We start from the raw sequence: 27,009 nt of genomic DNA, 5'->3' as shown, positions 1-27,009 counted from the left end.
TTGTAGTAATGACCATGTATAATATATATGCTAAAAAGTCAATGTTTAGAAGCTGGAAATGCCATGGACAATCATTTTTATTTCAGGCCATGATGTAGAAGTGCCCAAGGGGTGAGTAGTAGGTTCACATCTTCGAGCCCCTTAAAGGGATGACAAGCATAAGTATTAAAAACGATACAACTAAACCATGGTGGTTTTTTTAGACTCTTTGGTAAGAGTTGTATTTTAATTTGAGCCTTTGAGACAAAAAAGGGATTAACAAAGAGGCTGAGAGAAGACTCCTGATTTCTTCCACAGAGCTTGCACTTCAATCACCACCGATATATAATCCGCACGATAAAAAAACCAATGACAACTTTTATGGGGCAAATATCTGTAGTAAAATAAGCAAAGCGGCCTCTAGGTGTCCCCATTGTTCTAAAGACATTAAAATATACTTAAAAATACATCCTGCTGTACGAGTTACGAGTAATTTCCCTTCTCTGATGTACCCGCTACTGTAAGGGTTAAATACTGCAAATGGTAACACTTATCAAATACCCTAAAGTAATAACTGTGCCAAGTATTCCCACACGGAGAGATCTTTAAATGTTATGTTCTTGGGTATATTCGATGTTTTGTTTTTTGCGTTATAGGTGCCGCTGACAGCCAGGTTCGAGCGACACGGGCAGACGTCTAGGACTACAAGGAAGAGATGGGTACCAGCAGCCACATCTGTAAGTAAACATTTTTAAAATGGTCTAGGATTAGCTGTTCTCTGGGTTTTATTATAACCGCGCTGCAGCTATAGGCTGTGAAGAACCCAAAGAATACTACGTGGTAAAATGAGGTCCATCACACTTGAGGATCCTGGAAGCAGGTTGCTCGAGATGTTGATTCCAGCCGCCCTGACCACCTGGGAATATTTACATACATGGTGAAAGGCACTCGTCTCATTGAAGCTCGTGTTTCACGACGTTTGGGTCATTCCATCCTTGTGAGAACTTGTGAAAGGTTCTAGAGCAAGAGTGACCAACCTGTGAATCAGCAGCTGTTTCTGGACTGTATCTCCTACCACCATCAACCATGACTTTGATGGGACCTACAGTCCAGGAACAGCTGCAGATGGGAGGTTAGGGCGCCCCTGTTCTAGGACACAAAATGTTGGCTTCAACTTGGCGAGGCTTTGATAAGAAGCAGAAAAACGAATATCCAGATGTTTGGCTGCGGTCTGCGTTCAGGCTACAGTCCCCGACAGTCCAGATATCTTCTAGGAGTAACGCGCAAGTTTGTTGTAGTTTTGGTCCAGGTTTCTACACAGACACATCGACAACGTCATGACAAAGAGCTGCAAGGAAAGAAAGACGCATTAGACTTCAGAAGACACAAACCGTGTTCATTGTGTCCATACAGGACTTTGTTACCTGAGCCCGATTACCCTTGCTGTACCCTTACTAAAACTAATCCTTAAAGTATCTAAATCTAAGTGGAATTCTGCTTTAGTTTAACAAGGGATGAGCAATGGACCACTTGGCCAGCAAATAGTTAATCTTTCTTACCGCTGATGTTCCTGGCAGTGTTATAGCTAAAGAATCTAGATAATAAGACTCCATATAACTGTCAACTACGTCTAAAACCAATAGAGGCAAAAAGTTTAGTTTGGCCCCAATCGTATTTTATTAAACACTCGGTTGTAGTCGTGTCTTATGTCTCCATTAACTCTTCCTAGTTTCGTTGTTCCACATTCAGTCTGGTCCGGGGTGTTAGAAGAAGGCTCTTTTTTTTAAGCCATGCTAATCTGAAGCCTTTCTGGAGTATGTAAAGACCTGGCATTCTTCTAGAGGTTTGGCTACATCTCGACACCCCGTTGGCTCATGATCCAAAAACCTGACTTCTCTGCAAAATCCCTGAAAGTAAGATACTTATAAAAATATAAAAAAAAAAATACTGCAGCCCGACGGCGTGTCTGTTTAAGGTAACAGGAAACCCCCTGATCATCTCTTATCTTATTAGTTTATTAGTAAACCCCCGCATAAAAATAAAAACATAGAGCTAAAAGGCGAGGTTGTGCGAGGTTAACATTGTGTTAACAAGGCATCTGTAATCATGGATTTCCCTGTAAAATGTAGAAACTTTTAACGATGACTATTTTTAAACTTTGGGGGGTTTCTGCTAATATCGGTTCCCCACAGCCTCTCATACTTTAATTATTTACATTTTCTCTGGATTTCTGCTTGGTCGGGTTCTCTTTTTTTACGTGTTAAGACCAGATGGGGTAATAAGGGTGTTTTCACAAAGTTCATTGTATACGGCCTGACCCAGCGAGAGCTCAGATCCCATAAACTAAAACTGGACTATATGCGGAATTGTTAAAGGGGCATAAAACCTTTTTTGATCTCGAGAAAACGATTGCGCAAAAGAAAGGTTTGCAGCACCACCTGCTTTAAAGTATGGCTTTAAAAACCCCCGTTTACCTCCGTTGCTTACTTCTGCCTGCCATCTGTTCTCGGGTATTAACTGTACAAGCTGGTCTCAGACAGTACAGAAGCCGACCGGAGGCACAATGCTTTTTGGACACAGTTGGCTCCTGTACTGTCCTCAATGGACTGAAAAAAAGGGTCTTCGCGCTACACTTTAAAAAAAATATATATATATATATATAATTTCTCATGTTTATAGAATAATTACCCAGCATGCCGGTGGATATTTTACCATTATTCAATGTTTTCCCTGTACATTATATATATATATATTTTTTTTTTATTATTATTATTATTTTTTAATTCGTGTTCATATCACTTTCATTTGTGTTTTTTTTGTTGTAAACTTTCAATATCTGGAAAGAGTTGGATTAGCCTCAATCGTGGCCACGAATACATCCCCAGGATATCTAATAGGAAACATCTGGCTTCGCATTTTGCGTTCGCTGCGTTCATTCAAGGCCCAAACGTCCATTTGTGCTCAGCTAAAGGCATGGTTGTGATTAATGATGTCAGCGTTACTGACATCACTGACACGTGGACACGGATGTTCTAACGCGTGTCAAGGCAAGCTATTTCAAAACAGCTTATAATATTCAGGGGTGTTTGGCTGAGGCGAATGAATGGGGAACTGACCTGGTTTCATATTGTTAAGCATCAAAAGAGCCTAAATCAGGCTTATGGATACACATCAAGGTGGCGGAGAGTTAACTTTCTATGTTGTCGGACAATTTAGCTCACGTCATGGGAGCTGAGATCAGCAGCAGCCGTGGAGGGCTACCTGAACCTAGCGGCAACTTAACGCTGGGGCAAAGATAACTTAGTGGGGAGGAATAATCCCCATGGTATACAGTACATATATATTGGTTATTTGGGTATGTAGACCATTACATATCATAATTCTGCGGTGCCATAAAAACAGTAATGACATTAAATAGGATGATTAAGCGTTACCCAGAGGCTGTATATCTGGTTACTTTATGTGCGTCTGACATTGTGAATGGCACTTTAATCTGCACACGTATGAATGCCGTTACCTTGCCAGTACTCCGAATAGAAATCTCTGTAGGCCACAGACAGCAGGGATAGAGACGAGACATTAGCGTGTTATTCAGTAAACAAAATACATATATCAACGTGGTTCTTTGACGTTAACTTAGCATTATACGGGGCCCAGAGAGATGACGAGCTGCTGGAGGAGCACAGACCTTGCTCTCTTGCCCCAGCCATGACCTGATATCAGCAGTACACCGTGCAGCCACTAGAGGTCACACAACACATAGTTGTGCCAAAAGGGGTCACGCCGCTGGACCATCACAGAGAGGGGAAGTGCAGGGGGTGCTACCCTAGGTCAGGCGTCCATCTTGCATGATGAGCATGTCCACATAAGCCCCCCATACTGCTTCCTTAATGCCGTACAAAGTTTCAGCTCTCAGGAACCCTCCTGAAACTACCCTACTTATCCCCAGCAGCTGCACAGTGTTCAGCTTTAAAACAATAAAATGCAGACAATCTGCAACAATCCCCCGCTAATAAAAAAATGTAACACTACATTTTAAGTATTTACCATTTATATAATATATATATATATATATATATATATATAGCTGTCTATCAGTAACTGTTAGAACCGGGATATAGAACAAATCCACACAGCAAGAACACAAGGAGGACACCAACACACAGAAGGATGCAATCGAAGAGCAGATAAAGATGGCGGCTACGTGTAGATATACTATATGGTGACAATATCATTGTGTTCACCTTTTCATAAAGAGACGTGTTAAAAGGAAAATATTAAATAACAAATCCCAATAAAGTAAAAAGTCTTGGTGGGCCAATGTTTTTTGGGAAACCATGCAGCAGCTAATAAGAAACATTAGAAAAGATAAAACATTTCTGCCCAGAAAACAACGTTCGAGTCACTGAGACAATATGTATCAAATAAGTCCAACTCGTGCAATTCTTCTTTTTAACCTAATTTAACCTCTAGCTTGAACGTCGTCTAACAATTGTTTTCATTGCAACATGCATTACGCGTGCGTTTTATGGAATTAATACCCCCCCCCAGCACTCCTCCTTGTCTAACCGCTGCATTTTAGGATCTACCAAAGTATGCTGAGTGTGCAAAGGTTAATGGTCAGAAAAGTCTATCTCTCCATTCCGTCTTGACGGTTAATAACACTACACAGACTTTTAACCCAAGCGACTTTGCTACAAACCACATGAGATATTGGCAAGAAAATACAAAAGGGGAACTGAAAGGAGACTAAAACAAAAGTTAAGAGAGGGCCACGCGGCGGGCACGCTTGTTGAGGGAACAGAAACAGCAGAGAGGTCTGACATTGATGTTCTCAGGATTTTTTATATTGCGCTTTTAAACGTAGCATGTGTATCCCACGAGACTCTTCTTCCTTAAGCATAGTAAGATAAAATGCCTGAAACCGGCAATAAAAGCCTTTTTGGGGGCATAGGTGTCTTACCTATGCCCCCAAAAAAGATTTCCATTGCTTTTAAGGAGGACATCTGTATGAATAGCCAGAACGTGGTGGGAACAGATCAGGATTGGGCATATATTCCGAGATGCCCATTCCCCTCGAGAATAGTGGATAGACACCTTGGTTACCTTACTGGATATCTTCCTATAAAGGTTGTTTTACTGCATAGGTTGTCCTAATTGTACAGTTGTGTAAAGTTCAGCACACACAGCAACACACAGAGCCAAACTACAACACAAGTGATAAAACCTGACGGGGAAGAAAAGTATGTCATCCGAGGAACTTCTATTTAATTTCCTCTCCAGAGCCAGGACCAGCACCTGCCCTATAAACTGGAGTAACTGAGACGCAAAGATACAACGTTATAACTGGGGGTAACAAAAGGAAATATTCTATATAGAATGTTTTTTTCATACCAATATACTTCACAGTATCAGTAATTTATTAGAAAATATTCTTGTATTTTTTGGTAGGTTTTGATCTTTTATAAAAAGATGATGGTAAGATATGTATTTGCAGCAGGTAATGAAATATTGGGCAAGTAATGACTTGGAATTGGACAACTCACATGATGTGACAAAATTAAAAGAACTCACCTCTAACAAAGCAATTCCTATGCACACCCCAACAATACTGATGATGTTGTCTGAAATGAAGTTCTGAATGGTGTTCATGCAGCCCTAATGTAGAGAAATTGAAGAAAACTGATGATAATGTATACGTATTACACAAAAAAAATCTGTGTTAATCATGCCACTGGAGAAAGCCTTTCCAGATAAGCAGCCCCCACGATGTTGAAGAACATCTACTCCACCGGAGCATAGCTTGCTTAATACCACTGACTGGTTGATCATCATTGACGTTGTAGCTCCATGACACCTTTTAGAAGTCCCTGAACCATTATTTTTCATTTGCAATCCCCTTACACATTATACAGTGACTCTGTGTCACTTATTGCTTTTGAGATACCATAACCCCCACTTTTTTAAGTGCCAATCCGCTTCTTCTCAGTCCAACTCCCTCCATCCCAGAGAATAAGACAAACATGTAGCAGATGTTGAACACACACACACACGTCCATCACATTTAGGGTCCACCACACAAATATTTTGTGTATGAATGTGATCTCATTGCCATGACAAAATAATGGAATGTTCCTGGTGGCTGGATCATACCATTCTTTGCAATGAAGAAGACCAAATGTTGTACCCCGCTCCCTTTTGTGACATAACTCCCACATTTACTTCCAGCAAAGTGCCCTAAGATGACCTCCCTCGCCAGAACAGATAAAAGCTCACCATCTCGTACACCGGCCATTTGTCCGTGCTAGCAGTGCAGAACCCACTTTTGGGATCGCTGTCGACGGCTGAGAAGTTAGCGCTGCCGCTTGCATCGCCAAGAAAAGCGGAGGTGTTTCTGCAGGAGCAGGGATACAGGTTAACGGATGAGTTCTTGGAAATTTTCTGATTCTTCATCCAGTCTTCAGGGGCATACCAGCCACAACACTCCAGCTGTAAACACCAAGTAGGACTTTGTTAGGTCAGAGATTACAGGCAACGCATCAGCAGCGACCATTCATATAAAATACTATACGGCAGCTGACCTATGGATCATACTATTCATCTTTTGCTTTACATATAATGAGAAATTTCATATTATTGTTTAGGACCCCTAGGACCGATTGCATCTTTTTTTAACATACATTGAGAGGCAAGAGTTTTAAAAAGATAAAAACATTGAATGCATCAAAGGGAACATCTTTAACTAGTAAAAAGCTATTTTCTTTACTGTTTATGAGTTTCTATATATTTGTCTGCAGTGTGCTAGGAAATCCCCTCTGCCTCTCGTTAGTCTTGAGTTTCGGAACGTCATAAGAGGAGTACTGATTCTCAGTATCTCCCTACCTAAAAACAGATGTCTTTTTCATTCACAGGTCTAAAAAGAGGAGAGTAGAATAGCTGAACAAATAGTCTGAGATCCTGAAACATGAGGGACATTTGGAAACTCAAGGACATATCTAGCCTTTCTCCACCTTTACTAGGTCAACTGTTCTGGAATCGGCTCAAGCTCTTAGGTGATGATTCTGATTTAGGAACCTGGTGCTCTGGATAGAAATCCCAGTGGCGATTGCTACGAGCAGCCATGGTTAACAGCTAAACCTTGAAGGTCACTGAATAGACATCATAACCACCGCTGCTGAAGGAGAATCGCTGTAAAGTAACACGTTCTGTATATCGCACTGGAGGTGATGACGGAAAGATCCTACTAATTCCCCGCAAGCGAGTATTTCTGTTACAAAGCACACAAAGGTCTACTCAAGAAGAACTGTTGTTACTCCAGAACAGTTTACGTTTTGTAGGGTTCATTAACCGGTTGGCAGAGCTACCCAGGGGGACAAAATTCTAAGATGTTGACATTATTGTATACGTAATACACCAAGAGCTCTCACAAGTGGAGGAAAGCTTGCTTAAACCTCAGTCTGATTTAATTTAAACCCCCAATGACTTCAATATGCTGCATGGAGATGAACAAGGGGTGGGATGCACCCTCAAAATGTGGTCACCCTGATTGTGGTCTCCAAGCAGCAGAACAAGCTGCTTATATGGTTAGCTCCATCATACTTGGCACAGATGATCGTTTTTCTTGCTGTCTCACTGACAATCTCATCCTTCTTTGTCCAGGACAACCCATACCCAACAAGACTGCTGCTACAGGGACATCAGCTAGCTACTCTCTATCTAAAGTTACCCTTGGTCCAGATCCTCAATGAGCACAACCAGATTACCTGCTGCTGAGCAAAGTCCCAATTTTCTTCCATATCTGTTTGGTTTGCATTTATTCCATAATTCTTTATAATATCTTCAACAAACATCCCGAAAGTAGATTTCAACTAAAAACAGATCATATTTGATGTTAGTGATATCACACAGTACGCATGGCAGCAGATGCAGGCCTGGAGCTTCAGCTTCATCAGCTCCTCTGTTCATCGGGCTTTGGTATTAAGGACCAACACCAGTGAGCTTCTCCTGCAAGAAGGTCTTGGCTAGCTTAGTATAGTGAATGGTTAACTGAGATGTCTTAAATGTCACCTCATTGGCTGAATTATGCATTTAACTCCCAATTTACTGCAGGAGAAGCTGATGAGTTGAAACTGCAACTCTCCTGCAAACTCCCTCTTTAGTGAACAACCCCCAAACTTTTTTTTTAGCAGCCTCCATAAATTGTTTGGAATGTTTGCAATAGTGAGGGGATCATCATTATATAATTCTGTTAATTAAATGCTCCAGCCATTTGAGGAGTTAAAATGCTCAGATAACTGGTTGCCCCGTCTATAAGTATAATGGAACAGAAGTATTAAGCCGATATTTTTTAAAATGGCGTGGAAAGTTTTTAGTGGGTGGTTGGAATGCCCTTCTATTGTGTTATGATCCTTTCGGTAGGTGGAGTCAGAATATGCCGTCTATTAATTGTAATCGAATGTTAATGATTTTGAACCATGAAGTCCACAACAAAGATGAAAAGCTACCACTCTATAACATTTAAAAGGTCTCAAATTTGATGCACATTTGGGAAGTTTCCAGGATGGGCCACCTGGGGCTCTTCCTCTTTTGGAGGAGTGGCTTTGGGTTGAGGCGGGGCTAACTCCAGGCAGCCTTCAATGGGCTCCGAGTAAGAAGGGGACTGGGCGGGGAGTGGGCGGGGAGCGATCGCAGCCAAATGCTGCTCCCTTGTCCAGAGAAGTCGCTCAGAGACTCAGGGAAGCAGAGCTTTACCCGAAGACTCAGAGTCAAACCCGGAGAGTTCAGATTATATGCCATTTAATGGCAAATTTACAACGTGAAAATAAAATGTAGCCAACTACTTAAGTGGAAGAGGACAATGTTTCTTCTCAGTTTCAAGAAATTCTGTCCCGTCTCCTGCTTATGTTAATACCAATGTGATCAATGTAATGAAATGTGTAGAATCTTGGAGTGAAGGGAGTACGGACAGATTAGATACACATTTAAACGTAAATACTTAAAATGTGACTGCACTGGCATTGTGAGAATTGCAATTGCTTCTTTATGTGAAGAGACAATAATGTCCATGATGGGCACCTATATTTAGATTCAGATCTTCAAGCTGAAGATCTCCATTGTTCTTAAAGCTTAATATATTATTCATATCAGCTAACATGGAAATATTGGCTATAACACTCTTGGGTTGTTGTCTCACCCTCCAGGATCACAAAGTATTTGTAGTTTGAACTTACGCTATTTCTCTGCGTGTACGCCAGCACTCCAACGGTGATCTGAGCAGCAAAGAGCAGGAGAAGGAATGCAAAGTACTGCAAAGACACCAAAGATAACAAACTATGGGATGGCGAGAAACAAGAAAAACATATAACAAAATACAGGGGAAGTACCAAAGGATCAATGTTTTTAATGTTTTTAGTCCTTTTTAACCAAATGAACATGCATTGAGACATACATCAACATGCTTGCGGGTATAGCTTAGCATGTCTTGATGCCAACTGGTATGAAATGTTTAGTTTAGGCTTAAGTTAAGCTAAACTCAATGTAGAGTTTGGGACCCAGAGAAAAAATGGATCCTTGGAGAAAAAGGGAAAATAGGTGCCAGCAATTAAATCTTAGGAGCCATGGTTTCCAAACTTGCCATTTGTCTAACCCTTGGTACACAAGCAGACAGACAAAGATACAGAGGTAGATATAGAACGTTGGGCCGATTGAGGGGTAAAGAAGTCCTAACTTTCTTACAAATCCCAGCAGGCACTTGATTTCCTTCAGTGATCCAAGACAACCAAGAAATCCGAGCAACATGGTGAGGATCCCTACTCCGCAGAATACATAGGACCAAACCTTTAAAGTTGGTGAAGAGGAACCTAAAATGCGGTAAGTAAAAAGGCAGGAAAGGGTTAATCAAATACCAAGTGCTGATTCATAATTTTTTTTTAATATGGTTTGTAAAGATTTCAGCCCTAGCCTGGAGCCATCAGAATTCTGCAAGTTTGAGCAAAGCCTCTGATTGTCCTGAAATCTTCCCCACTTTTATATTCTAAGGTGTATTTTTTAATTTCATATTTCTTCCGTCAAGTTCCTGAATACCTTTTTTATGTGCCCCTGGTTACATGATTTCTATTTAAAAATTCCTAATGACACTTTGAGCAAAACATATTATGTTCTACATGACAAATACTTAGACACTGCAAATCACTATTTTTCTTAAACTAATCCTTTCCGAGCCTTGTTTCTTGAAAGGGCTCAGAAAATAAAAATGAAAATAGCATGGGTGGGACCATTTAATTAAGAAAAATGACATAAGTAGGGGAAACAAAAGCAGCAAGAGAGAATTTAAAAAAATAAATAAATATAAAATAATTGTATGCATACACCAATAAAAGGCAATTCCCTGGGGAAAAAATGTGTATTTACATTTAAAAGAAATAATAGCAGGAACAGAGATAGGTACAGTCAGCACAGACTTGAGATAATTTTTTCCCATTTATATTATAAATCCTATATTTTTGCGGAGTACAAGACATACCTGAGATTTAAAAATAAAAAAAAAGAATAGAAACAAAATATGCTTAATATGTTGGCAGAGCTGGTAAAAAGTATGTAAAATTTAACACAATTTTAGTAACATAGTAATTTAGGTTGAAACAAGACATAAATCCATCAAGTTCAACTCTTCTAGGGATCCTTCCTGCTTTTGATCAAAAAGAAGTAGCTGATTTTTTACAAAAATTTATTTATTTATTTAAAAATTTCACTACAGATTCTTTCATAGAGATGCATGTAGGATGGCACAAAATTCGTAACCTAGTTCCGGGGATTTTTTTTACCAGGCCTAACACAATGGTCACGGTGTAAACATTTGGCCCTTCGTTTTCCTATAAAAGACTTTTAACAGTAAACAGTTCAGCTTATTATTATTATGGACTTTGGGATTGGAATGTTCCATCGCTTGCTTGGTTACCACCATCTATTGCTTCTCTTTGGGTAAATGGAGAAGGTACAAAAAGCACGTTCAATCACAGCGATGGGATGAGATGTTCAACCAAAATCATTTCAGTGTTTGTTGACGTAAACAAAAAAAGATGTAAACTTTTCAGAGCTTTTCCAAAAGGGCTGATCTCACTCACCTATCATGGATGCAAAACTGCTCCGGTCAAACAAGATCCATAGTCCAAAACAAAGCAAAACGCCTCCCAAAAGCTGTCCAGAAAACAGAAAAGTCAGATAATTTGCAAATTTGTGGTATCACACTGATCACTGTACAAAAAATAAATTACATTGTGGGGGGGGTTTAATCATAAAAAAAGATTACTAGGCCAACCTTATGGAGGAAGATAAAGCGAGTAAAAATATAAACCTGGAAGTTCCTATTTGATACAATATCGCTAAAAAAATAGAGTTGGGTTTTCCTTTTCTTTGATACAGCGAGAGATTTTTTAAATATTTTTATTTGATCTTGTCAAGAAAACAGAGAAATCACTAAACTTGAAGATACGGTATGTGGGGGGAAGTGGAAAACCAAATTTACTTACAAAGAAAAAAAGATTGAAGACAAACAGGAAATATTTTGTAACGCTCAGGCAACCTTTGATAGCCATCCTCTTTCTTTTCCTGTTCGAAAAAAACAACAAAACATATAGAGTTAAAAAAAAAATTAACCGATTCTCACGTTTTTACAACATGTAATAGCGGAAGCTTGAAAAAAAAATAACCAACATACAAAAGTATCCGGAAAGTGTCATGAAATTGTCCTGAAATGTACATTTCTGTTAAAGTGGAACTAATTCAACTCTACCTAAATTAAAACCTGTATGCTGTGAAACAGATATGTGTTTTAACCCCTTAAGGAAAATGGGCGGTCCCTAAACCCATTGAAAATAATGCATTTTACATGTATGGGCTTTGTCCATTAAGGGGTTAATATGGTTTTAGTTATCAGTCGCCTTGCTCTTTAGCTCCTTGTCTTCATCAGGATGCCACTACAAGGAGGCCCTAGCTAGTGAGGTATCGGGGATGTCATCTAAAGCCAGTAGCCTTATATGTTCCAGTAGATTAAAATGAGCTACAAAATTACTTTGGAGGTTGTGTATAAAAGTGTATAAAAAGGTGTAAATCCTGAAAAAAGGTCTTACGGAGTATGGGCCGGCCTAGGCCGAGCAGGCTTTTGGCAGTTCAAGGTTGAGATCGTTTAGATCACTGTAGATGTTTCGGGATGGAACAGAAAATGTAACTTTTGGGAAGCTGGGCTCTGTGGCATAACTGGTGGCTCATCCGACCATTCCAAAGGACGGAACCACACTCTTTCCGAGAAGAAGAATTGAAGATGTTTTTTTTCCTTGGTATACATATAAGGTGGGTTTCTAATACGTATACATTTATTATTATTGGTTTTAACTCCTTGTATATATGTTTATTCAGTGAACTGCAGAACGTGGGTTTTGGGCAGAGCCGGAACTATTGCCCTTGGTGCAGGGTCCGGGATCATGTCGCCCCCTGACATCACATCTCCTCTCAGGGCATTGCTGTTGGGGGGTTAAAGTGCACCCCTAGTCTGGGTGAGCTGTCACTCTTGCCCCATAGAAGCTATGGCCCTGGATTTGGAGAGGTGATACATCGACCTTGTACCCCTTGAACCTTGAATGTATAGACAATTCAGCCCTACTGACCAGTACAACATTATTATATATCCAATACATCATTTCCATCCCGTAGTTCTCTCTAACCGCTTTTAATTTTTCATGTGTGTTTAAATATACCGTATTTTATATTTATTGTTGTCGTATGGCTTTAATGGTATTGTTTAAACCACATTTCATTTTTTGTCTTAGCCCCTTCCGATATTTTCTCTTAATAAAACAAAAATGATGATCTTGTAAAATTTAGTTCCCTTTAGTTCCCAGCAATTTTCTAACCCCCAGAAACAAGGAGGCATACAATTGAAGGTTAATACGCGTTTTATATGTGAATAAGCGTTATATATGTGAAGCTCAAGGGCCACAATTACATTCTAGGTGACCCTAACTGCAATAGCGCATCCTACATCTGTGACGACAAAACAAGGCAGGTTAAGACTGGTATTGCAGAGGGTTAATGTTTAACCTCTTCCACTTTCCATTCACTTCCATTTACGATTGACTTTATTTTTGTGTTTTGGGTCACCCCACTTACATTTGTTAATTTTCCACCAATTCTTTAATAACCCCTTCAATTCCATAAGACGTGTATAGGGCCGAGATAAGAACACAATACCGTCACATGGCGGTTTATGGCACTAAAGATTAGGAAGAAGATGTCATGGTTGGCACGGTAAAAAGAACCTATGTTCCCGGCAGACTCATTCTCTGATCCATTGGTCTTTAAAGGTGATGTTCCACTTACACACATTGCACTCTCTAGTATGTTAAGGAAATATCTTAGCTGTTCGTTCATTTTGTTATTTCCTCTGATGGTTTATTCACATAAAATCAACATGGTAACCCTACAAACCCTTTCACGTTATATGATGACTCTGTTAGTGCCTGGCACAAATTATAAATGAAGCTAAATTTTATACAACTGAAGAATTGTTTTGGGGAAAAGGTTGGGGATTCAACAGCTTGAAGGGTGATGCTCCTAATACCCCGTAGGAGCCATTAAAGGGGTATTTTCATAGCTTTCTGTGTTAAATTTGGCCAGCAATAAAATACTTTCGATTGCACATGCCTCGTTTGGCCATTACGATAATTGAACGAGGCAGCCTTTGAACACAGGATCTGAATTAACCACTGAATATCAACCACTGTAATGTAATTCACCACTTTCCTGTCTGTTGACCTAGTATTTCATATATTTATGAGATAAATGAGTAATTAGCGGTGTTACTCAGGTTGTAACATGCAAAGAGAACTTTAAGACCAAATTGCATCTCAGGGATTCCACCGGGTAAAATAACCCAAAAATCATTAGGCTCTTACATGTTATTAGATGTCTCAATAATGGCCACTGAAGAAATTTTTTTCCATCCGGTGAAATCAATGGATGGGCTATAATAGCTACTTACAACCTGCTTTTATTTTAACCTCATCTCATTCCAAGCAGGTAAGCACCTGTTAGGAACATTTCAGACTCTAAAGGAGTCAAATAATGTTTGGGTCACCCACTTAATGGACCGGTTTTCCACCCTGCCTTGTCCAACACCCTCAAACACAGGTGTCCCGATTTGGACACCTGAAATGTTGTGTGCTATGTGTACATGAATGGACAAACATGTCGGTCTCTCTTAAATGTGAAGGAGAGTGAGACAGCAATGGGGTTCGGGCACAAGGCCCTGCAGCGTGTATGGATGGCTGGGCTTTTGGTGCACTAATGACATCAGCTGATGATGATGATTTTTCTATTACAAGTTTTTATCATGGGATCGGCATATGGCTCCAGAATCTAAGATGAGACCAATGACTGATTAAGGTTTGAGTCTTTATAGCAGGAAAAACAGGCTGAGTAGAAGGGGCCAAATGGGGCTGATCTGCCGCCATGTTTCAAAGGCATATTAACAAATGGTGTTTATCATTATATCGCTGGCCTTTTTATTTGCTTCGTAATATAATTTCAAAAAGCTGTCATTTAAAGGATGCGTACACAGAGCGGCGGCTTGTCGGAGGGGGCAACATTTTGTGTTACACCACTGGAAACAGTAGCTTTTCAAATAGTCAACACGCTCACACAACTCGGTATTTGGGCTTTTTTTTCTCCTTTGGGCCTGACGTGGACTGATACAAGGATTGACGCAAGTCACGCATATATTAAGACTGCACTTAAATGCGCCAGCAAGGAGTATGTAATACTTCTGTGCTGGGGATTTTTTCTCTGTAGTCTTTGTGATCGAACGGAAACTGAGTTCTGTGTGATGATGGAAAATGGAAACGAGAGAGAAACATCTCATATCAGTGACCTTCCTCAGCTATGTAGCTGGAATAAATGAAGCGTAGCTGCCTACACCATGGGGTTTTCCAAGTAAAACTCCCTTTCTTATTGGCCAACTACCTTTCTGTCAAAAATGGGAAAAATGACTAAATATTTACAACCCTATAATAAAATCTACATGGATTTATCTCCACATCACAGGAAAATTGTTTTTGTCAGTTTATGGTGAGGACCTGCAAGTGCTTGTGTTTTGTAGGGTAGAACTTTTTATTTTTAGATTTTTTTTTTTATCTATAGGATCATAAAGTTCCCAGTATCGGTAAATATACACATAAACGGACTGTTACATTAATCATTATCCTATTATATCCAACCCCATGAAATTCATTCTGATCTAAGGGAACTTAATACAATAAATTCAATTAGGGAAATTAATACAAGGGGCAGAAAAGGCAGCTTTACCACCCTGTCCTACGGAACGATAGGCTAGTTGTTTTGCCTTATTCTACCGATCTCTGAGCATCACAACCATCACCCTGGACTAAAGCAACCTGATTGTCGAGCAGATGGAGAGCTTGTGTGGAAAGGAGACATGATAAATACATGCTGTTATATAAAAGTGCCCCATTTTAGTGCTGTCATGGCTTTTTATTATACACAAGCTAATTAAATTCTGTCAACATAAATCATTATCACAACTATTAAATCAGTATATTGTTTAGGAAATAATTATGTTTAAACCCAATGGTCTGGATTGCTATAGGGAAGCTGAGATTTTCTTGGCAAAGGTTACAGTCGAAAGTGCCGGGAGATGCCTCCTTTTGCCCCAGGCATCTGCCCTTCTGTGCGTGGTCTACTCTGTTCTTTTGTTCATTTTGGTGTCCCGTCAATTTATATTTGTTCATATAGTCAGTTGGGGCTGTTTTTGGAGATAGAACACATAGCAAATCTATGGAGGTCTCAATCCAAAATCCAGAGCTCAGTGGGAGAACGGAACACTAGAGATCTCGTTGACGTGAGATTGTTGAACTCTGGAACTCTCCGGGTCTGCTTTCAATAATTGGTCTTTCGTTAACATGAATGACTGCCATGCTATTGCTATACCTATTTTCTGCCTATACCCTGCCTACAGGGAAATTATGTACATAACGCGATTATACAGCAGATTGAAAAGTGGACGTATCTCCAGCCAGTGGAATGGCCCAACATATATTCCCCATTGAGGCAGTACAGTAAACATGAGGAGTTGGCTAACCCACTGCCATCCATGGCACCATATGCAGACAGCTATAAAGCTGGGATTGCAGACATGTTTTGAGCTGTTCAATAAGTTTCAGTCGATGACAGACGCTGTAACACATTAAACTGCTATTTGACAATAACAAAGTCCATTGAGGCTTCCGACCTTGGAATTCATTAACCTTTCTCCTCGGCACAATTTTCTTGCTTCACAACACCATCACCTGTGTTTTATACACTGACTCGACTAATACACCGTAAATTTTTACAACCAGCGCCAGCAATTTTCATGAAGCAGGAAGTTATATATTCATCAGGCTGCTCAAGGCCTGTCGCCTGCAAATATATCTAAATGAACCATCGTCAGTGCTTGCTTTGTTCTCGAGTCACAACATTAAGGGGGTTGTATACAAAACATTGTGAGCTTAATCCTATCCATTTTTTAGCCTTTCACTCTAGTATTTTCAACCCTAACAGTTATATGCATACAAATAAAGGGATGGGTATAAAAAGAACTCTATTCCATTGGCTGCTGTGGTGGTAAGACCAAACTTCCCACCAGTTTCCAACCCAACATTGTAAATGGTCAATGGTTTTTTAAGATAGACCCAACATCCCAAGACATCCCAATATATGCCAGACAGTCACGGTTTTCTACTGTCCCTTTCAAGATGCCCCGCTCTCCCACCTTTGTGGAGAGATGACCTCAACCTAGCTATGAATGCAAACAGCTCCAACATGGCTCCTTAACAATGCAATGAAGCCGTGGGCTTCATTGAATGCCCATATGGTGTCCTACGCCAGCTCAAATTCTGCTTCAATTCACAATGCTGTAACCATGCCCCATTTGCCTGTAAACACCCCCCTTTACGAAGATGCCCCAAAACAAATATATGGTGGACCTGGGCCTCTTAGAGTTTGATTTGATGTAAGACCTGTTTGGTCCATCTAGTCTTACTATTCTTCTACTTTCTGCACCTTGCTCTAAATTGCTTGTTCCTTGGCCCAATGTCAATGAAATCTATACGCAATATACATAATACACGAAAAATCTTTGGGAATCCAGCTATGCCATACTGTGCACACAATGGGGGGATGGTAAGGGCTTGGATGGAAGGTTTTGCTTCATGATGGACCAATGGCTGACAGCAAGAGAAAAGTTTCTTGAGATGATGAACTTGGAGGGACGAGGGAGAGTTTTCCCTACAAGACGACCCACTTTGTACATTTGCAACGTTGGGAACTTTGTCATACTAAGTGTTTTTTTTAGTATACCAACAAAATCGGATACTGGAAATTAGAATATGAATAAGGACCAGTTATTTTAATTACTATTACCATATAACAGAAACACACCACTTCTTACGATCCACAACACCAATTATTTACAGGCAGCAGTATGAAGTGTACGGATAATGGGAATTGCATGTCTGAAATGGCTGGAGGTTGCCTAACCCTGCACGTTGCCACAAACTTCACTGAACTTGCTTCTTGTGACATTATGTACATAAGATTAACGTGAGCTCATGAAATCGCTCAGCAGGGCTTCAGCATGTTGCGTGTCACCTTTACCGTGTTCTGGTTGGATTGTAATGTGAAGCACACGGTAAAGATTAATAGAACCCGTATGTGGTATGATTACAGGGGCATTTATATTAAACACTTGGAGCAATGAGGCGCTACAGTTAAAGTATTCATCAATTCTTTAATTGCTCATTAGAGGTGAGCATGCCAATAACAATAAAAACACTTTTAACCCCTTCGAGCACAAGGGCGACAGACACGGCATGTTCCCTGTGGTCAGTGATCTCTGGGGGAAGTGTTGCCCCAGTGGGTCTCTGGGTCACTTTCCTCTTGTTTCTGTAGCTGTACCCACTCCACACCCTATTCACATCTCACTCCTAACCCATTTAATGATATACGGAGCTAGTCCAAAGCCTGTCCCTCAGAAATCCATCCTGGGATTTTCCCAGGTATGTTCAGCCCTACCTGACCATGACGTTCCATACCATCGCAGTAGACTTTAAAGCCCATTGTTTACTTTACGCCATTGGAACATCATTAAGGTTTAAGGGAGATAAACAATACTAAGGTTTTGTAGCTAGGTAATGGACCTCACCCACAATGGTAAATCAACTGTTGCCAACTCCTTTAAATTCTTTTTTAGCATTCTATTTCTAGCATTTGAGTAAAACCCCCTCTTGAAACTCTATTTGGGTTTGTGGCTGAGCTAAGCTAATGAATTAAGGGTGGCTGTAAGGTCCCAATTTGGATTTTTTTGATACCTTCTGTAAGTCTTCATTGTGAACGTAGATACCTAACAATGTAAGCGACAGTAAACTAGACTAAAGAACATCCAGGCTCATTAAGTTGCAGTGATGTCAAATGATGTGGGTGATCTCCTGAACAAAAGTATTCTCGCTGCAAGCATCTGATGAGTAAGATGAAATGGAGTGGGTCGGGAAAAGAGAGAGAGAATGAGTGCTCAAACAACATCACATTTTCCATGGTGTTCCCTTCTTTAAGTAAAAAAAAATAGTCTTTCTTAGCTGTTTAGCGCTCTGGCAGACACATCCAAAAAAATTTGTTCTCCTCACTTCTAAAGCTTAATAATTGAGACTAATAATCATCACCACCCACCCCATCTCTTCTTTGATATTCCGGGTATATAGAACATAGCTATACAGTAAATCTGCCGTAATATTTCAGGTTAAGGTTATCATCTAGAACATCTGCTGAACGAATGGAGGACCTTTTCTTTGCGGTAAAGTAGGAGAATAAACCTATTTCCAAAGTTAGTTCCTACATGCAGGGACCATGCTTCAAAATCATTAATAAAAAGGATAGACTTTGTACTTGGATTTGCTAAGAAGTCTCCGACCTATGAAAAGGTACATAATAAAAAATGAGTCTTCCTCAAGGGCGTTCCCAGAACAGTGGAGACAGATTCTGCCCAGAGTTGTCTCCCAGCTAATTAAGTTGTCGTGACGCCAAATGATGTGGGTGATCTTCTGTGAACAGTATTCTCACCGTGAGCATCTAACCACATGGATATAATGTATCTGCTGGCGTGGGGCAGACAGAATGAGGACATCTCATTACGAAGCACAGGCTTTCATCTCTATGCAGGAAATTGATATCAAAGAGGTCTCTTTTCTTCGGTGGAGGATTCTACAATCCACTGAGGGCCAAAACGACCCAGTAATCACAATGAGATTTATCAGAAGAATTATCATTTCAGTCTCCGTCAGAAATTTTTACACCTGCGAGTGATTTTCTGTGTCACTTTTGTGTATAGTTGCTTAAAGCGGACAAAGCCCTACAGTTTGTAGCATAATCTAAATTAATCCAGGCTGTGCTTTGGGTTGGAGATATTTGGGTTAATAAATCTAAATTCAGTGGCAGATGGTGGCAAAACCTGTCAAACTAATTAATTTCTCATCACCCTCTTCAACCCTGGCAGCGAGGATCTGTACTGTCGGTGACAGGCTATGCAAGGCTTGGACTGGCACACCGAGCTCTGTGGGCCACTGGCCGACAGCGTTCAATGTGTGGCCGCCGGCTTCACAATGCATGTGCATTTTTACTTTTTACTGCATCTAACTACTGGATAAACCTCAGTTTTATACAAGAAAGTTTAAACGTTTTACTGGTTCCCTATCCACACCAGATGGACGCCCATCGTTCCCGTGTAACTGATATATTTAAAAGGAATGCCCGTGGCATTTTTTTGGATTAACTAGAATGTTGATGGCATGACGGAGGCGCAGCTGGATTTAATGAACAGGGCAGATGAGTTCATGAGTGCAAAGTGTCCCTCAAACACAACAAAAATGCAAAGGAAAAAACATAAAAAAGCAAAAAAAAATAAATATATATATATATTAGAATCCAGCAGCCTCTGGGCTTCAGCTGCCAGGAACTCTCGCTCTTCGGGATACGGGTGGGCTTAGTGACATCCTTGGGAGGTCCCTCAGATGTCGGTGGGAGATCTGTTGCCAGTGGGTGATCCCCTTTGGTGTGAATAGGCCATTATCTTTAAATTACATTTCTCTCAAATAGTTCTCGCAAACTACAGGTAGTTTTGATCAATTAACTTTGTAACAATAAAAGCTGGTAAGGTTACTGTTCCTCTGTAAAATCTCAGAGTTCTTGATTTACTTTCGCCATATACTTGGTGATGGTCCATTCTTCATCCGTTGCCGTGTACGTTGTGTCCATTCATACCTCTGCTCTGCCTGTATGTTCTATCGTCTTCTAATGATGTCCCGGCCTAACGCTTTAATGTAGTTTAATTATTTTTAGAAGTACCACATGGGGTTACCAGGGATTCTTGTTCCATGGAATCTCACTTCAAGCTTTGCCAGAGTCCCACAGCAGCTCACCTGAAAACCAATTATCTTACAGGGCAAACATCCTTGTCCTATAAACGAGACGCTTTAGAACATATGGAATTAGATAGTTCCTTACTGGTGGTGGCTGATACCCAAACATTGCCAACTAAAAATATCTTTAGTCACGTATTGACTGCATCTTTCCGATATTCTCAGGGAATACCTACTGGTCACATGGACCAAGAAAAGCTGCTTGAAAGGTTCTTTGTTCCTTAGTTTTATTTGCCTCAACACACTGTGGCTCTAAGTTCTCATCCATGAATAAGGCACAATTTATTACTATTTGGCAGGAAACCACTTTTGAGAAAAAGGTTTATAATAAAAGCTGGTTTATTTGTATTTTCTTCTGGAAAGCATATACATATAAAGCTGGTTTAAAAAGATGTTACCTTTGGTATCTGCTCGAAAATGTATTGAGAAACACCAATGAAGGTTAGTTCTAGGAAAAGAGGAAGTAGTTGTGTTTTGTACGCCGATGATGGAGTAAAACTACCACTTCTAAAAACTGTTTAAATAAAATGAATTTCCGGTTTACATTTTTTATGCGTTCTGTTAATAAGATTGTTAACAAAACTGAAAGTGTTATCTTAATTATAGTCCTGGTTATTTTTTTTAAGCTTGTATTCAGGATGTAAATAAAAAAGTATAACCCATACTTCAGGGCTATCTGAGTCATATTGGTTCTTCAGTTTCTGCTCCAGGCCTGGGGCTGACAAATTAGTGCAGAATTTAGAAGAACACAGAGCTTATTTATGAGTCAAATGTGATTTCCATAGGAGCCAAGAAAGAGATTTTGTAAAACAAAAAACAAAGGGGTTAATTCATCGATAATTAAAAGACCGAACCTCACTTGGTTCCTCCTAGAAGTTAGTCTGAGGTTAAGCCCTGGTTAATGTATAGTCCAATTTCTTATAATTCATCTCACATCATCGTGTTATGGAAGGCCAACAATCTACCTCTCAAATGTCTCTCTTTTGAAGCAAAATCCATAATTCTTCCCTTGATGTCTTTGCTCTCATGGAAGCCACAAAGTATGATGGGTACTAAAGTATTACAATGTAGTACAGTCATAAAAAAGTGATTTGTGTATAAAAGTGAGGGCTGGCACCTTTTGGCCTGGGAGGGTAAAGCCGATCCAAATTAATCAATGAACCAAATTAGGTCTTCATTTGTTTTCATGTGGGCAGCAAAGCTTCCGGACTAGGGGTGAAAGTCTTATTCTCTCCAATGTAGCTCTGGAAGCGTCAAACTATGCAAAGAAAAGGACCAACTATTGCCCACCACTCAAACACGAACCCCAAGCAGGTAAAGCCAAGTGGCCCCCCTCCCAAAACATGTGCATTGGCGCACAAATTTACACTCTCACACTTGCAAACTCACGCTTATACGCACACACAGACACACACTAACGCTAAAACACCCGCTTCCACATACACACTCATTCGAACATGCATGCACATATAGATACATACATACTCACTCTCCCCGCCTTATTCCCTTACCCTCTAACTCTTTTACTCCTTCCCACACTCCCTTACCCAAAGTCATGTAAAATAATTATTATATTACATATCATGTCCCAGCCTGCTGCTCTGCTGTCCAGCTTTCCAGTAAGGGTACAATCGGATGGAGACGGACGTTTGTTTCCCTTGGGTGCTGCCCTAGGCCTGCTCCCATCCTAATAATCCGTGACTTATAGGTCCAAAGTGCCCTTTAAAGCAGTCTATGGAGGCTCCATACTGTTAAAGGGCCAACTGGGGAGATCAGAGTTGTTTATAGATCATGTTTATAACGCCAGCTGCCAAAATAAAATTTCCACTGCTTATTTTTCAGATCTGGGTAAATACAATGTAAATTATTTTGGACAGCTTGGTGTTATCCCGCTAGGTGTAAACTGTAGGGGTCTGTCTACAAAAATGTTTACTCTGTGATAGGGGAACTGCCACATATTCTAGTATAATTATATTTATTCATTAAAAACACCTATAGTTTGTGGGGGGTTTTTGTTTAAATAACAGCACAGACCTTAATTAATTTTAAAGTTCCCTGGGTAGTCAGGGCAGAGCAGAGGATCTCCAGAACTGGCCCACGATCCCCAGTGTCCACAAAAGAGGGATAGTGGGGCAGCGACCTGGGGGAAAACTTATGACTGTCCTGTGACAGGACTCTTAGGAGGTATGATGGAGGGGCAGGGCTAGTCTCAGAGAGCCTTTAACTGGGCGGGGAGCAGGGGAAAGTGGGCGTAACATGGGCAGAGACTGGGCGTGACCACACGGAAAAAGACACATTTCCACCATTCTCTGACAATATCCAAGTTTATTTTTCCTTATTTGAAAACATTTTTTTTGTTAATGTAGTACATTGGATAGCCAAAGCCATAATCTATAATATATATATATATATATATATATATATATATATATATATATATATGTATACGGTGTATATATATAGTGATCATATTTATTTAATTATTATTTGTTAAGGTTCCTTACATATTCATCAGCTTTTCCATACATATGATGAACGTTTTTGGGAAAGCACCTGCACCCTGTTCTAAACACAATAAAAACCATTCTCCCCCCATCTAGCTCTAGCGACAGAGAACGGAAAATAAAGGAAATTAGAGTCAGGAGGATAGGGGGTGTGGAAGCTGGAAGGGGGATACGTGTTTTCTCTGTTTTTTATTTCTATTTGGCAAGGAACTCTCCCAGAAGAAACGTTCCACGTTGAACTTTATTTCCTGCACATTCTGGTTTTCGGAAAAAAATCATTTTTCATCCTACATATTGGTTCAAAAACAAAAAAAGGATGGAATAGCTGATCATAAACTTTCCGATGCTTAAAGCATCTGTAGGATCTTTGTCCGTCCTGCTTTATGTTGGTGGAGCACAAACGCTTGAAGAGGGAGACATGGGGAGATCTGCAAAGTCAGCAACAAATTGCTGTGTAATGTCTACCAGATTCCTGGCACCACAATATTAAACCCCCCACCTCCTTCGTCCCTAAAAAAAACACTGAGATCTTTACCTCCCTCTGACTCAGGTTAACGTTCAGCCCCGTCTCTTTTCTGGCCAAAACAATAATTTCATTGTTATTGTGACTTTCTGTCTTTCTGTGTCTTGTGTATTTTGCTCTCCTAAGATGACCTCGAATTAAGTTATGACTCCTACAAACTCCAAAAAAAAGAGCATAAAGAAATATAATAGATTAAGCAAACTCTAATTTCCACCCAATAAAATCCATTATAAGGGTATATTTTAAATCCCATTATTCAGCTCTATGAAATATGATGGCACCATCAAAAGAAAGGACCTCTGAGGTCATGTCTATACCTGGGAACTCTCCGTGTTTGACCCGCGGGTCAACACCCAGAGAATTGTTTCTTGCCCCTGAGACAGGGCACCTGCACAAGCTTCTAGTTTCCCAGCGTTCTTTTTAGTGTTGGCTGGTTTTATATCTGGGAGAACCGCTGACTACAGCCTGAAACCTAAAGTCCTAGAGGGGGCTTGTATTTTGGGATCCGAGTCAATGGGAGAGCCATGTTTTTTCTATACCCATAATGGTGGCTTCAGACTGGACTATTTGCTTCTTAAAGGCCTGTTGGCTTTTGACGTGTCTGCTGTCTGCCTCTCCGGCTCAAATTACATTCACAACTTCGTTACTATTACAAAAACAGGTGTCATTGTTACCCACGGACATTGTTACCTGACAATCATGCCGGGAAAACTGGTTTGCCAATACAGGTTGACATGAATCGTGAACCTAGCTGCTGGGGGTGAAGGCATTGGAGCAGGTTAACATGCTTGCGCATTCCCACGCTTGTGCTTTACTGTTGTGAAAATGAATGAGATGGTTTTTTCCACTGAAAAGCTAATTCTTTTCTGATGGAATGTCAGTTGTTGTTTATATAATATTTTCAGAAAGGGGATGGGAAAGCTAGTGGACCCGACATGGTCTACTAGTTGAAGGACATACCATGAGCTTCTTGGAAGTAAGGGCAAGTGGTGGTGAGATGGTTTATTCGATTACAACATCATTGTTGACACAAGGGACGCATTGGGAATTTAAATTGGCCCTGGTGGTCATTAGCCAAAAAATATTTACATGTTTGCAGCATACGGCCACATGCCTCCAACCACTGGCTGCCAGGATCTGCGACAGTAAAGCTACATGGGATGTGCCATTAGGCATTTGTCCATTTGGCCAGATGGCCAGTCTAGGCTGGTTTCCACACTTCATCCAAACTATAAGCGACTCACACTAAACTCAAAGGAAGGCTCCACCAGCTGCATTATGTCCCATATCTCACTTAGAGTTTCGGTGCCATACAAAATAACCTGCTCAATATGTGAGTGGTTATGTTTAGACAGTCTTAGTAGAGCAAACACTGGAGCGACATGGCCTTTATCATTGATATCTACCTCCTATTTAGTTATTCCTCCCCTTTTCTTACGTTTTTCCTCTGCTTAAATTAAACCTGACACTTCTTCTTTCAGCCTATCCTTAGCCTTAAGAAACAACTCCCCTGGAGAGTAAAACTACAAAAAAGAAGCCCATAACTGTTTCCTCTAAAACAGAAAAAAGTATAGAATTTCTCTAAATAGGAAAATAAAAAAAAAATACATCATTATGGATTTTTTTTATTAATGTGCTCTGCATTCTACACTCGCTTACTCAACTCCGACACTGAATCACTCACTTTTGTGAGCGATGATGATGATGAAGATGTACACTGTAAAATTTCCACTTCCACTCAGACCTTAGTCATAATGGGTTTGAACAGTAATATTGTTATCTCACAACAAAGTTAAATGGGAACTCCCAGAGCTTTGTTTATTACTAATAACAGATTAAGAATACTTTTTCAAAAGTATTACACCGTTTTCTTTTTTTAAAAACCTCTATTTCTCGCTCTGTTATCTGAGCCCAATCTACTAGAAAACAACCCGACTCCTTATCATACTGCCTGTGGGAAACAATAGAATAGCTCAGTCTTAATCACCCAGTCAGACACTCTGACCAATGGAAGTCTACGCCATAAAGTATCAGCGCAGTGTGGTGCTTTCTTCTTTAGTGAGTCTGTTTCTGGGAAGTGCACCCCATTCTTACCAGTTAATTAATATTTTTGGGACCTGATGTAATGTCAGCACGATTAGATTTCATTAATTCATGCAAGGTTCTTCTGCTTGACAATAATTCTTGGGTTGCGAAAAAACAATTCTTGGATTGCAGATCCAGACAAGCAAATCCTCTACAGAGTGTAATTTAAAAGATTGCAAATTGACTTTTTTTTGGAATGAATTTTGGAAAATGTATAAAAAATGAGCCAAACTCAACAATACGCACAAGATGCAAGCATTTGATGTGTTCGGTTCCATTACCAAGCAACACGTGCGGAAAGAAATCTGGTGTCACCCTGTCATATAAACTACACGGTTTATTCCATTTTCATAGAGCATTGCATAATAAAATAAATACATCCGTCAAATCCCCGGCTTTTCCGTGCAGCACAAAAGCCTCTAATTTAGGTGCTAGAAAGTGCCGGGCTCGGTGGAGACGGGCAAACCTGGGAACTGAGTTTGACCCAGAGTCTCCGGGTAAAGTGCCCCTCTCACGCCTATATCCCCCTTAACATTCACCCACTTAAGACTGCCTGGGGCTAGCTCCGCCTCTACAAAAGGCTAGATCCGCCCCTCACGAAGACACTCCCCCAGAAGGAGAGCTCAGCGTAACCTGGGATGGAAATACGGCGTAATTTGCTATTTTAATGTTTTTTTTAAATAATCTATTGTAATAATAGATGATCTAATCTATTAAATCTAGTACATCCGTTGTTTTGTCTTTAACCCCTTAAGGACAATGGGCTGTCCTTAAACCCATTAAAAGCAATGGATCGGGGGCCCGTACATGTACAGGATTTGTCATTATTAAATTCTGTGTTGCGGGTAAACTATCACTTGCGTATTTGATCAAAGTTATTGTCCCATTGGCGAAAAGAGAAGTAAAAAGAATGAACGGAGCATTAATTTGCTCCAATATCTTAATGTAATACTCCTTGATGACACCCTCAACACATTGGGGAACTTAATATTACTATTCATAAAAACACTTTTCATTATGTCATTTATCTTTATAATATATTAGACTGATTAAGGTTTAAAAAGCAGACATTCACTTTACGATCAGGCTGTGGATACCGTATATATCTATAATGTTCTAGCCCTCTCAGCACTGCGGTTTTAGAGATCTGCGTGCCTCGTTTGTCTTGGAACTGGAAGCCGAGCTCTGCTCAGGATCATCTTGTAACCATTGTTCTAAACACAGAAATGTTCCTGAGAACTTCCAAGTTCAGACGATGTTCCAGACAACTGTTAAAGTCCAGGTCTCACTCGAGGCCTATAAATCCTGACTTGAAGTACGAAAGTAACACCCATATTTTTCCATGGTTAAGCTCTTTTGGCTGTTATTGAGATGTTGGGAAAATGAAAACACTTTTCTA

At 40.1% G+C, this 27,009-nt stretch overlaps 1 protein-coding gene across 1 annotated transcript; it reads right to left on the bottom strand.

Annotated features, from left to right (window-relative positions):
• Positions 1-1,249: 1,249 nt before the first annotated feature.
• LOC149274398 (CD82 antigen-like) lies at positions 1,250-11,573 on the bottom strand. Its single transcript, XM_089505551.1, has 8 exons — positions 11,508-11,573; positions 11,103-11,175; positions 9,715-9,839; positions 9,210-9,284; positions 7,743-7,847; positions 6,256-6,468; positions 5,554-5,637; positions 1,250-1,327 (listed from the first exon to the last, which is right to left on the bottom strand). The coding sequence occupies exons 1-8, from the start codon at positions 11,571-11,573 to the stop codon at positions 1,250-1,252; spliced, it is 819 nt and encodes a 272-aa protein (XP_089361677.1).
• Between the last annotated feature and the right edge of the window lie 15,436 nt (positions 11,574-27,009).

The sequence above is a fragment of the Sceloporus occidentalis genome, unplaced genomic scaffold (genome assembly GCF_023333645.1).
Source record: "Sceloporus occidentalis isolate IW3139 unplaced genomic scaffold, rSceOcc1.0.p SCAF_333, whole genome shotgun sequence".
Taxonomy (NCBI): domain Eukaryota; kingdom Metazoa; phylum Chordata; class Lepidosauria; order Squamata; family Phrynosomatidae; genus Sceloporus; species Sceloporus occidentalis.
Note: the sequence above shows the minus strand (reverse complement) of the source record. Positions and strands in the feature narration are given on the sequence as shown.

Excerpts from the sequence above, each read along its gene's own strand:
- LOC149274398 (XM_089505551.1), bottom strand. The coding sequence starts at position 11,573 with ATGGCTATCAAAGGTTGCCTGAGCGTTACAAAATATTTCCTGTTTGTC. Across the intron at positions 11,176-11,507 it reads TCTTCAATCTTTTTTTCTTT|CTTTTGGGAGGCGTTTTGCT; the intron begins GTAAGTAAATTT and ends TTTTCTGGACAG. Across the intron at positions 1,328-5,553 it reads TAGGAATTGCTTTGTTAGAG|CTCTTTGTCATGACGTTGTC; the intron begins GTGAGTTCTTTT and ends CTTTCCTTGCAG.